Source organism: Pygoscelis adeliae, unplaced genomic scaffold (assembly GCF_000699105.1).
Source record: "Pygoscelis adeliae isolate BGI_AS28 unplaced genomic scaffold, ASM69910v1 Scaffold38, whole genome shotgun sequence".
NCBI lineage: Eukaryota > Metazoa > Chordata > Aves > Sphenisciformes > Spheniscidae > Pygoscelis > Pygoscelis adeliae.
The window spans coordinates 18,672,161-18,685,506 of record NW_008825614.1 but is presented as its reverse complement, the minus strand read 5'-3'; the positions used below and the strand labels follow the sequence as shown (position 1 = coordinate 18,685,506).

The 13,346-nt window shown below is 44.5% G+C and overlaps 1 protein-coding gene across 2 annotated transcripts in view; it reads left to right on the top strand.

Moving 5' to 3' along the window:
- The window catches only part of SYN3 (synapsin III), a 186,327-nt gene that overhangs the window by 27,093 nt on the left and 145,888 nt on the right, over window positions 1-13,346 (top strand). Inside the window, exons 4-5 of one of the 2 annotated variants that reach the window (XM_009332981.1) lie at window positions 1,198-1,200; window positions 12,383-12,539. In XM_009332981.1, the coding sequence (XP_009331256.1) occupies window positions 1,198-1,200; window positions 12,383-12,539 (160 nt within the window). The remainder of the gene's footprint in view (window positions 1-1,197; window positions 1,201-12,382; window positions 12,540-13,346) is intronic. The other variant, XM_009332980.1, reaches the window with a different exon arrangement.

Genomic DNA, 13,346 nt, shown 5'->3' with positions numbered 1-13,346 from the left:
TAGGTTGATCACATCTTCATTTTCCTTCCCGTGCCTTTCCTCCCAAAGCCATTCATACATCTGGCAGAAAGATCTTGAGCTATTAAACTGAAACTGAAGACAAAATTTATTTCACAAGAGTGTCTGGGGCATGGTGTTCATGTTTCTGCTTGCAGTAAATACAGTTATCACAGCTAGCCTTTTTGCGTGGATACTTATATATGAAAATGAAAGTTTTTCTGAATGGCATTAGTTCATTTTTTTGTTTTCGTCTATGCATGTTTAAGGACACATGCATTTGTGTGGTGGGAAGTGGATTTGGCAAATACATACTTGTCTGGATACCCAATTTATATGGCATGTGTTGTCCATGGATTATTATAGTCCTTACAAGCACAAGCCATTTGTTTACAGCCTGTGCTGATGTGCCCCTGTCCTGCCCAGCTCAGTGAGTTTAAGAGCTCAGGTCAGCCAACTTCCACAGCCACTCCTACCAATACTTTAGAAGTTACAGAAATAAAAACTCTTCTTCACTTTAGAAGATGAATTATGGAGCATACTGTTACTGAGCTGTGTGGAGGCCTCTCAGCCCATCCACATGGCTGCAGCTTGCTTCCCACTCCCTCCAAGTCCCCCCCATCCTGCCTGCAGCTGTGTCCTGCCTGGCCACAGACACCCCTCGGGGTGCCCAGCCACAGGGTGATGCCACACGGGACACCTTTGACTCACATGTGTGCGCCAACCCTGCTGATGATGACATTTTTTTTTCCATCACTTTTTAGGCCTCTGTTAATTATTAAGCAAAATATTCAGTCACAAGTCAGAATGTTTCTAGATGGCAAGGTATAATACACATCATGGTTTTTGAATACCCAAAGTCTTTGGAAATCCCACTGACAAGTTATAGGAAGGAAATATGACAGCATCTTGCTAACAGGCACATTTGGGATTCCCCGCCTGCAGGAGCCCTGCCTTCTTCACACTCCTCTTCAAAGCGAAGGCAACAGAGCATGGCAGTTTAGTCAAAAGACAGTGAATATACTACAGACCAGTGGATTTTAAATCAATGAAATAATAAACGTTTATAACAACAGCAACAACAACAACAATAATAATAATAATAATACAACCACTGGGCTATTCTCTCCAGTTTGAAATTATGTTGACTGATAAACTATCTAACAATCTATTAGCCTATTAAATTCTGTCATTTTACAGCAGGTCTCCTAGTTCTTTCTTTAAACTGGGGACATCCTATTGCACATTTAAATCAAAGCTCTTTCTTTGCTGATCCCTTGATCCTTTCTGACACCTTGAAGTTAAGGCATTCTTTTAGACTCTGTGCCAACTGATTTGAACTGCACCAGGAAAGAATCGTGGTTCTTTTACCTGGAAGATAAATCCCCTAATAAAAATGTGTAACAGTCCTTGAAGCCCTACACTTACCACTTGCCTCAGGCAAATTTAAAAAAAAAAAAAAGGAGCTTTAGAAGCATTACTGTCAATTAAAGAGAGCAAGGAATTGGAAGTACGCAGACCTCCATGACTACTAGCCTGTGTATTCTGAAACAAGTAGCTACAAGTAAGTTAGCAAACAACATAACTGAAGCCAGGCATCACTTTGCTTGCCTGAATTTTTAAAACAAGTGTGGCTCCCAGAATTTCATTTTACAGTAACAAAATTCTGGGTCTCCACCTCCTCTTTTTTTAGCTACTAAGTTCTGCACATCTGTAGGATGGGGTGAGGAATTTGATAGTCTCAGTGAAATCTGCTACTGGAGAGAAAGACTATCATCTAACAAATCTAAAAAACTGTGTGTGTTTTTTCTGTGCCAGTTCCACCATGGTATGTGATGGGTCCATCGGCCTATTCAGCACATTTTCTTCAGAGTTAGAAGAAAAAGAGCTGGCCATGGAGTACCTCATGCAGTCTCTAGCAAGCACTTTCCTATTTCAGTGCCCTGCAACACGTGCCCTGAGGACAGTGCAGGGGGATGAGCTGGGCACCGGGAGCAGCGTTGGGCTTAGCCAGGGCTGGCGCGGGAGGAATCTCTCATACATTGGTCCTTGTTACCCCAGCACTTCTTTGGGTAAAATTGGCACCAGAGCTTCCCCAGTGAAAAGTTAAATATGGGAAGCAGGAGGTGGCACTTATTCATCCCAATGGATCCCTCACCAACTTAGACATAGCAACCCCTTCAACAGAGAAATGGAGTCATTTCTGGGTGCGATGTCTGGACTACTAAGCAGTGTGAAAAAACAAGCGTGGGCTGATGCCTGCTTTTAAAACACTTGGGTGGATTCTTCATCCTCCTCCCAGTGCATGCGCAACTTCCTTTTGCACAGGTCTACACACACACACAGACACACACAGAGTGAACTGTCTGGAGTCTAATTTACCTCAGAAAGCTCTTGGGCTGTGTCACCTCTACTGGGGTTAGATGTAAGGAATGGGATTTTCATTTTCACTTGTCTTCATTTCTCTGAAGGGCCCTTCATACCAATGTTTCCACAGTGCAAAGAGGCTGTCAGTGCTGGCACTGCACCCACTCTGAGGTGCATTCATGCTTTCAGGATATTATAAAAGTGTCTTAGCATAAATGAGAATTTGGGCTGTCTCTGCTTCTGACAACACTTAGACTCCTGAACTATGATCTCAGCCTCTGCATTAGATTAAATGCAGTCTTGTGTTTGCATTTTGGGCTTTACAAGCCTTCAGCTATTAATTCCAGTAGATGTGGGAATAAGGCAGGGATATGTTGAAAATCTGGACAGCTTTCTTGCATGGGGAATACTAATGTCTTTGGGAGCATTTCAGACTTTTAAGGATATAAATTAATCATGCACCAGACTGCTCTCATCTCCTGTCTCCCTGTGGAGCTGGCTCTTTTGCCATTGGGGCTGATCATCCAGGGGAGAAAGCACATTTTTGTGTGTCTGCATGGGACCTACCACAGCGGTGTGCAGACCACTTACAGTGTGGTATGCAGACTCACTGTAATACCACAGTACAGACAACAGCTTGATGGACTAGGAGATGCCCAGGGTCTGAAATGGGGAGGACCCTGCGTGAAGCAATGGCCCTGGCAAGTGGGGAGGTGTGACAAAACTGACAGCAAAGCAAAGAGAAGCTGAGTGCTGTGGACAAAGCCTTGCTATAGGGAAGGATCTCTGCCATGGAGTGGTGTTTATTCCTACAGGTCTTGCCTGAATTTGGCCGGTCTGTATAAGAAGGTGTGTGTCTCACCCTGCTCGCCCTAGGTGATATGCCCTTGTCACTCGCAGCTGTGGTGGGGTCATTGAATGCTCTGATTCTTCCGTACAAGCCCATTCATTCCTTTAATTAACATTGACTTTCCTGTTGGTTCCAGCTGATTCAGTGCTTCTACTATGCTCTGCGCTCTGATAACAGGACGGCAGCCCGTTGAATCACCATCCCAAAGAGACCAGGACCTGAAAGTGCTTTTTTCCCAAAGCATATTTTTGCACTGCAAGCTGCAGTACAATCACAGCATGAGGAAACAAATCCTTTTACATGGGAGGAGCAGGGAAGAAACTGGCCAGCCCAGCAGCAGATGTCTTCCCACTATTCAGAGCTTGCAGACCCCAGGAGACGTGTGCTCTGGCTAAAAAAGATCTGCCTGCTCCAGGATGTCCAGGGAGGACACTGTCCTCTGCCCACTGCACCTTTTCCTGTCCCACTAGGTTCATCCACTCCACAGGGCCATTGACAAGCTGCTCCCTGAAAGAGGCATGTGGATTTTCTAACCTACAGAGGCCATGTTTTCTCACCACACAGTAGCTGCACATTGCTAGGAGACGGATATTTTCTTGTCTCTTGAGGACCATTCATTCACAAGAGTTGGTGGTTTCTTGTAGTTCTGCTACAGGGATAATATCCAGGGAGGTCATGGGAGTAGCTACTGTCCCTGGACACTGATGTAGGACATATTGGTAGGCAGTTGGTCACTTTCCAGTTTCTCATCTTCCAGGAAGCTTGTGTCAAAGAGGAACCCTAGGCTCTGTCTAGTCCCTGTCTTTTTAAATTGAACTCTTGACCTAATTGGGGATTCTTTTTAGAATGTCTTTTTCTAGTTTCTTGTTGCTCCCAAACCAAAATTCTGAAAATTTCTGCAAAGATGCAGATGGGAGAAAAAATAGGAGAAACTGATTGGGAGATTTTATGTTTCTAGAAGCCAGATGGAAAAATATGTTGAGTGCATGGTTCTCCCAAGACTGACAGAATGTGCCACATGGTATACTACAATATGTGCTATATATTTAACACTGAGCAACTTTTGGGCAATATTTTTGTATTGATGGCATGGCAATCTGTAAATGTAATGGAGAAGTGTGTGTAACAGCATGTAAGCTTTTGAAAGTGCACTTTACGCAAAACATCAATGTGCCACATGACCACTTCCCTTACCGAAATACCCTGCAGAGGCAATGGGCTGGGACAAGGTGTCAAATAAGGTAGACCCTGGCAAGTTGCAGTTACACATGAATTTAACACCTCCAGTAAACATTTATAAACCGAGAAATTATTCCCACAGGGGGGATGATTTACCCTCATCTTTCACTAATATCTCCCCCCTCTTCACCTGCCTGTCCCCATCCTCTTTTTTTTTGAGCGGGAGCTAAAAAAGAGAAGAGAAGTTGGGGTGTGCTTATTTACGTATTTATTCTCAGTTGCTTTCACTTCAGCTCCTGCTGCTAAATGGCTGCTTGGAGACCTGCTTCTCCTTTTGGGGTTTACTGATCTCCCAGATGAATAATGTCCCCCTTCACCTCCCCAGCAGCTGGCGCCCAGGCGAAGTGCAGGCAGGATGCTGACAGTTATTGGGAAAACATTTGGTGTGCAGGCAGCTGCCAGAAAGCAAAAGTCACTCTGAGTAGACCAGGGTGGGGAGCATCTCAGAGACTAAACTACTCCCTGGCCCCTTTTGCATTTACACTAATTCTTTCCAACAAGAAATGTGCTGCCAGGGCCTAGAGCACTCATTAATTAGTTAATCCTGGACTGAATGCAAGAATGATTAAAGACTGTTGTAGATTGTTTCAGTCTTGATCGGCTTTTTTTTTTCCCAATCCTGCCTTAATTTTTCTCCTTTCTACATGGGTTTTTACTAAGGCTTCTTCCAGGGAATGGCAAACAGAGAAGTGAAGGGCCAAGTCCTGCTGCACCTGCACTATGCTGGTCAAGGTGGATCTTCATTAACAACCTGATATTCAGACAGAGTGCAGCCTCAACAAGCTCATGGGTAGCAACAAGTTGGAGGGTGGGGAGCGATAGATAAGCCAGAGGGCGGAGCTGCCATTCAGAGGGACCTCAAGAACTGGGGAAATGGGCCAACAGGAACCTCATGGAGTTCAGTAAGGACAATTGCAAAGACTTGCGGTGAGGGAGGAATAATCCCAGTACTGCTGGGGGGGCAGCTGGAGAGAAAACATCTCTGCACAAGAGGGCCTGCAGGTCCTGTGTGCCCTTGCAGGGAAGAAGCCCTATGGCTTACTGGGCAGTATTAGCAAGAGTGTAGCTAACGAGACACTATTCACATCTGGAGTACTGTGCCCAGCTGTGAGCTCCCCAGTACAAAAAAGGCATTGACAAACTGGAACGAGTTGGGTGAAAGGCCACCAAGCTCATTGAACTGGACTAAAGACACCTATCATGGTTTAACCCCAGCCGGCAACTGAGCACCACACAGCCGCTCGCTCACTCCCCCCTGCAGTGGGATGGGGGAGAGAATCAGAAGAGTAAGAGTGAGAAAATTCGTGGGTTGAGATAAGAACAGTTTAATAACTGAAATAAAAGGAAGTAAAATCGTAATAGTAATAGTAATAATAATAATAATAATAATAATAATAATAATAATAATAATAATAATAATAATAATAATAATAATAATAATAATAATAATAATAATAATAATAATAATAATAATAATAATAATAATAATAATAATAATAATAATAATAATAATAAATATACAAAGCAAGTGATGCACGATGCAGTCGCTCACCACCCACCGACTGATGCCCAGCCAGTCCCCGAGCAGCGGCCCCCCCAGCCAGCTTTCCCCCAGTTTATGCACTGAGCATGACGTCACACAGTACGGAATGTGCCTTTGGCCAGTTTGGGTCAGCTGTCCTGGCTGTGCCCCCTCCCAGCCTCTTGTGCACCTCCAGCCTTCTCAGTTGGTAGAGCATGGGAAGCTGAAAAGTCCTTGACTGGTGTTGCTTGACTTTAGCAACAACTAAAACATCGGTGTGTTATCAACATTATTCTCATCCTAAATCCAAAACACAGCACTGCACCAGCTACTAGGAAAGAAATTAACTCTATCCCAGCTGAAACCAGGACAACATCCAAGGAGAGGCTAAGAGATGGTTTTTTCAGTCTGTAAGAGGAGGCTGAGGGGGATCTACCTACAGTCTTCAGGCAACTAAGATGAGGGTATAGAGAAAATGAAGCCAGACTCTTGTTGAAGGTGTGCAGTGAAAGGAAAAGAAAAAAACAGACACAAGTTGCAGTTGAAGTTCTAATTAGATACAAATTTTTAAAAAATTTCCACAGTGAGGGTGGTCAAATACCCGGGGATATTTATCCTTGGGAATATTCAAACTTTGGCTGTACAAGACCCTGATCAACCTAACGCCACTTTAAAGTTAGCCCTGGAATGAGCAGGGTGTTGGGCCAGATGATTTCCAGAGATCCTCTCTGACCTAAATTACTCTATGACTTTATTCTGTGATGTTGGAAAGTATTTGCATCACCTTCTGTGAAAGCTTTGGGTCACAACCATTTTGAAGGCAAGCTGCTGTTGGCAGGCGTGGTTGTTACTACTTTGAGGCATCGTCTGGGTCCACATGCTTTTCCTTGTCAAGGTTGATCAATTTACAAGTAAAATACATGGCAGACTTAGCAGACTGCCACAATACAGTTAAGAGAGTGTGTGACATGCGATTTTTATGGCACATTGACCATTGGTCTGTGGCTGAGAAGCAAACCAGAGCATCCTCCAGGGTGTCGTCGTCTGCATACAGTGGTACTGGTCCTACTGCAACCATGATTCCTGGTTCCTGCTGCTTTTGTTACACTGATCTCCACCACACCCCATGGTTTTTCCCCAGCCATTCTCTATTACAGTGTCCCTAAAGATGCCCTGCTCCTCTCCTCCAGCCTGGTAAAGAGAGGTCATTCTTTATTCTATGTTGCTTTCTTGTTTCTCTAAAACCAGGTCTGTGTTACCTTATTCATAAAAGTAATCACATTCATTCTTTGAATAATTCCAGCAGGGTTTACTTCTTTCCGTGGAAAATATGACATGAGCTTTTGACTGAAATGAGATTTTTTCTTAGAAAATTTTCCATTTTACTATGACATCCAACATAACATTAAATCTAGCATCATTATAGCTGAAAATGTCATAGATTTCATATTACTTTTCAGTAATATAATAACAATACTATTAACACTCAAGTAAAGCACAAAAAGAACTTGTTCCTATTTGTAAATGCCATTTTCTATTAGCTCTCAGACACCTGAGGTACTGCATACTTGGAGGAATTACTGCACTTCTCAGGTAGTGCAGCCACTTATGGCTTGGACTTGTGCCTCAAGCTTGCCTGAAGGTTCCATTAATTGCCAGTAATGCAAAGCTTGTTGTATCATATTGCTTAATTATGCACTTTTCTTCCTTTCCATGTCATGCCAAGCAGATAGGAAAGACTTTGGAAGATAATTTAGTCAGAATGTGTTGCTCACTGGGACATGTCAGAAAACTGAACAAAGCCCCCTTGAATAATGGAGGGTAGACAGAACCTGAAGTGAGGATGTGCATCTTCAGTGTCCAGGGAAGATCTTTGTCTATTGATATGAAGGGTGAAGTGTCTTTTAAGACTGGCACTCTTTAAGAAAGAGAGCAGGAGACCCCATCCTTCTCCCACAGCATGGGCAAAAAGCTCTCCAAACCCACCAGGGTGCTAAAGTATAAAGCAGATCTACCCTTTGGCTGCAGGTGATTATTCACAGTGGAAAGGATAATTAAAAGGTATTTTGACAACATAATCTAGTCTTGTGTGTTCTTTCTTCATGCCCATGAAGCCCTTTGTGCTTCAGTGAGAATAGCTGAAGGACCAGGAAGCAAGCCAGAGTTATGGCTATATGCAGAAATAAGAAATAGGAAATCTCTTCAAGGCATGAAACCTCCCAGCAGGATTTGCTGTCATCATCTTCTCTACCCCAAAGCAGGCTGGGGAACTGCTTTCTGCAGAGAAATGTTATTGATGATCTTTTCAGAGCTGATCCTCTTCTCATAATTAAAGAAGTTAGACACATGGTCACCAGAATAGCTACTGCGGCTCCTGAGATGTTTAACTTCCATATTTAACATCAGGAATCTCTTAAATTGTTTTATATTCCCCCCTTTCTGACAAAACTATTTCCAAGACAGCTAATGCTGTCACAGATTTAAGGGTAGATGGGTCCAACCTAAGAAATTATATTCTGCAGTCAGATCTCTTCCTATTAGGTATTTTGGATCCAGGCTTTATACTTAGGTTTGTCTCTAAAGTATAGTTTTACCACTAAGAAAGAAAGAGACTGCTAAAGTGCATTGGAACAAGTTGAAAAAAAATTAGTTAAATGCAAATAAGCATCCTGCACCGCAGTATCAGAGTCCAGGCTCAGGACTGGCAGCACTAGCAGCTTCCTAGCCAGGCACTCGTCATCACCCAGGGGTGACTGACTCCGGTAATCGCTGGCCGATCTCAATTGCCAGGAGGAGGGGTAGGCTGAGCAGCTGCCGTGTGCCTTGGCTAGCATCTGGAACAAGGAGGCAACTACTGCAAAGGGAGAAAAGCCACAGGGACCTGGGGGGGGGCTGCTTCACTCTAGGCGTGGCCGGTTCAGTCCTGCACCACTCGGAGCACTGAAAGGCTCGTGCCGTGTGTGGCAGAGGCCATTGCCTGTGGCGACACGAGCTGAAAGGAAAGCACCTTTCCATTCCAGAGGAAAATGAAATCTCACCAGCTATTTCAATCTGAAAATGAAATTTTTTCCAGTGTCCTGGATTCTTTTTTTTTTAAACAAAGGATTCTATGCCACTCTGGGAACATGTTACATGCATTTTAGTGGCCTTTATTTTGCCAGGCAGTGCTATGAGCCAAACTCTAAATGAGAACTGAGCACTTGGGGTCTGAGGAAGGGCTTCTGTAAAAGGGTTGTCGCCAAAGATGGGCTCCAGCTTTCTCCTGGAAGCTCCATCCCTCTGGCTATCATGCTAAGGAAGATTCACGACTTCAGGTAGGTGTCTGCCACACAGCCCAGGAAGGGCACCACACCAACATGCAGAGCACAGCTTATTAGCGACATGTTTTAAATCTGTGGTTTACTTTTAGTTCCATTTACCTATCCCATCTCCCTGCCCACTAGATGTTTGAATGAGCTTTCCTGTATTCTTTCTGTGACCAAACCCATTCCTGTGACCTGTCTTTAGCAGGGGTCTATGTACAGTTTTATTCAAGACCACTCGTGGTCATCTAAATGCTGGCTGGACAGATCTAGTGGAGAGGAAAGGTATGTGCTCCTGCCATAGCTCTCCTAGTCCTTCCGGACTCAGGTGCTTAGGACCTCAGCATAGTTGGTGCTACTGAGTTTGGTTCACCCAAAGGTTTTGGCAACACTGTTTCAAATGTGGGACTTCTGCCTAACTTGTCTGTCTGCCAAGGATTTCAACTTTCTGTCATGGGAGATGTTATTGGGTTGAACTAGCAAAGAAAACAGTTATGCTACTAGCTATTCCAAATCCAAGGCTCTCTATGTTAGCTTAAGCTTTGCACTCTGAGAATGAGCGGTAGCTTGCAAAAGTAATCTTCTACCAAAAAAGCAAGAATCCTCTTGTGAAGCAGTTAAGCTCTTTTCTCCCCAGATCACTGGTACCCCCAGTTATTCAGTTTTCATGCCACCACTCCTACCATGACTATCCATTTCCCTTTTACTGCCTGCTATCCTTCCTAGCCCCTCGCCTCACATTTTGCCACTGGTCTCTGTTTCTCCGCTACAGACATCTTGCAGACTCTGGGGCTCTCTAGCTGATGTTTATTCGCAGCTAGTCCCAGGCCCTGCACTCCTCTGCCTTGTTCTCAGTATCCATGGGAACATCCTCATTGTCCCGCGGCTCAAAACAGGGGTTCAGTGTCCACCTTCGCTTTAGAGATTCACTCCTCATCTGCTGCATGAGAGAGTGCCCTGCCTTCCTACACGATGCAGAGTTTGAGAATAGGCTTTTCTATGTTAATTCTGTATTCTTGTGTCCATCTTGTAAGTTGAGAAACTCTGCCTTTGCCAGGATCTGAAAAAACAAGAGCTTTTTTTCTAAACTTTTCACTGGCAGAAGTAAAGCCACTGAAGGCAGTTTCCCAGCCGCTGTGTGTCCTCCCCCCCAGCCGGCCATGCTCATTTGCATGCTTCCTCCCCACCACAGCACCGCGTCCCCACCCCGGGGTGTTGGGGGAGATGTTCAGGGGCAAATACTGCCGCTTCCTCTGGGGAGACAGGAGCAACAGTCTGAACCTTTACCATGCAGCCCCAGTAAGTGCTGCTCCCTAAGTCAAGTCTGGGGAAAGACTTGAGCTGTAACAGGGACCATTTTCTTCTTCATATGCTCAGAAAGCCGAATGAATGAGGGACGCCTGAAGCTCCTGCCCCTCCAGGCACCACAACTGTTTACTAACTCAGCGCAGATATGGAGTCCTGGTCCTAGGAAGACGATTAATCCTTCCTGAGGACCTGTGCCTGCCTCTGGGGTACTTTCTACATTGCAAGTCTAGCAGAATAGAGCAGCTCAAGCTTTCCAAGGTTTGTATTCACTTGCTGTTCCTCAGCAGGGGGTCACTGCTTGCCTCACCCCTATTGACACCAGGGAGGTCCATAAATCAGCTGCACAGTGATAGCGCAGCCCTCCTGATGCTCATTATGCGTCTTGCTGCTGGAGGAAAGCACCACCTTTGGTGCCAAGTACATTAGGGAACGTGCCTGGGTTTAAAAATACTCCATGGGAGGGAATCACAACATTTCCAAAGCTTAGCCTCTTGCATCACAAAAGCATGCATCGCTCCTCACCATGTCTCAGGCGATAATGAAAGTCCAAGGCCAACAAACAAAATGAACAGTTTTAAAACAACAAAGCTGTGCTGGGTTTTGTATACAGTGTTTGTTGCCACAATCTGGCCCAGAGTTACCATCTCGGATTTCCCTGCCAGAATGATGGAAATATAAATAGGGGCTACAAACCCGAAGTATTTCCAGCTCATACATCCCAAGGATAGAAATTATAGTCTCTTAGCAAGGAAAATGTTCGAGGGTAGTGAGGTAATGGGACCTGGTTACAGAGCTCATTTCTCTGAAAAACTTTAATACAGCATGGAAATTTTTCCAATGTCCTTGATGCAACCTCTGTTAAAGTATAAAATAATCCCCTGTTTCAGTGGAAAAGCCCCTTCCATGCCTTTGAGAACGAACTGCTGAGCTCCATTTTGGGATCAGTTTCTTTCCAGCTGCTGTTTCCAGAGATTCCTGAATGGCTCTGAAGACACAGCGTCAGCAAGGAATGAAATCTGGCTGTTTGAAAGATAATCCGTCGCCTGTTGGCTTACCTAGAAAATGCCTCACTTTTCTGTGCGTTTGCTGAGAGTTGCTGCTGTTGAACCATAGGAGTCCCTGCTCCAGTCTTGCTAAATAATATTCTGGAAGTCCACGCCATGAGTCACAGCACTGGATGAGGGGCTCTGCTCATTTGATTAATTACATTACCATGCCTGCCCTTTACTTGTTGACTTATAGCCGTAAGAGCCTGGGATGTGCTGCGTATGTAGTAAACTGATTAAACAGGGAATGTATGTCAATGTATGGATGTGTACGATAGCTTTTTGAAATCCCTTATGATCTTCCCACCCACTGGGCATTGCTTCAATATTGAGTTCAATCATCAGAAAACAAACTTTCTCCCTCATCTGCGTCGCACATTGCAATGAGCTTGCCAAATATGGCCAAGCTTTTAGAAAGAAAAGAGAATCCCCCCACCAGTGAATTTATGACCCTTGGCTCCGCTTGTGGCTTGTTCCTGCGCATGCCTGAGTGACATGGAAACTGCAGCAAATCTGTTTGGCCTCTTTGTATGCTCCCACACGTGCAGCTATGTTGGATTTTTCCTTTTTTTAATTACTAGGGTTTTTTGTTTAGTTTGTTACCTTCTAACGCAAGCAACCCATGACGAGAGGCCCAAAGAGCAACATGTGTTAATGAAAAGAAAGAGGAAGGATGGCAAAGAAACAAGGAGAGACTAGAAGTGTTGCTGAGCATTTGAAAGTAAAATGTCACTCCCTTCATCTCTTCCAGGTCCTTCAAGCCAGACTTTGTCCTGATCCGGCAGCACGCCTACAGCATGGCGCTGGGAGAGGACTTCCGCAGCCTCATCATCGGCCTCCAGTACGGTGGCATCCACACGGTCAACTCTCTCTACTCCATCTACAACTTCTGCAGCAAACCCTGGGTGGTAAGTGACGATCCAGCTCTACTGCGTGCCAACACTGCAAAGTAGATATCTGGTGCCGATAAAGCACCGAACTCAGCTTCCAGTCTGTTTCATACGAATTCGTCTCTTTAGATTAAAACCACCATCTAAACAACCTTAGGAATCCAGCTGGGAATTCTTTGGGGAAAATACTACCAGGACTGCTCCTTTATCAGCCTCTAGTAATATCAAGGTGTTATTTCCTCACCCTGAGTAGGACGTTTCACCTGTCCCAGACTCTAATACGTCACAAACAGCTAACAGTACAGTAACACCTAGATTTCTTGTAAGGCAGAGTAGATGAATAGTAATAGATTAATAATATCAGATCAATAGTAGCACATCTCTGTCCTGACCAAAACACGGTAAAACTACCTTAAAAGAAACATTAACATTCGCTCTTTTAGAAAGTATCTGAACTACGCTATTGCTAGTATCATTTGTTAGATGCACACGTGTGGTATCCAGGTGCCCCAGCCTAAGACTAAGATTATCCATTCCTTGCAGAAGTGCAACCTGCACTTGTCTTCTCTGTCTTCTCTTCCTACTTTTTCTGGGTGGTGCCTTGTTGCACCTCGGAAACACCTTGGGCTGAGTCGGCTCCTGGGGAGAACAGGACAGTGTTTCGATATTTTGCACTGGGACCCCCCTTCACTTGTTCTTTACATTTTGTCAAGCTCACCTAAAAATCTCAGAAAACCTTAAAAAATATTATCATTGGCTTGCCTCAGCCCCAAATCAAAGTTTGTAATAATTCCCCAGACCTGTTTTACGACCAACTCTAACTCA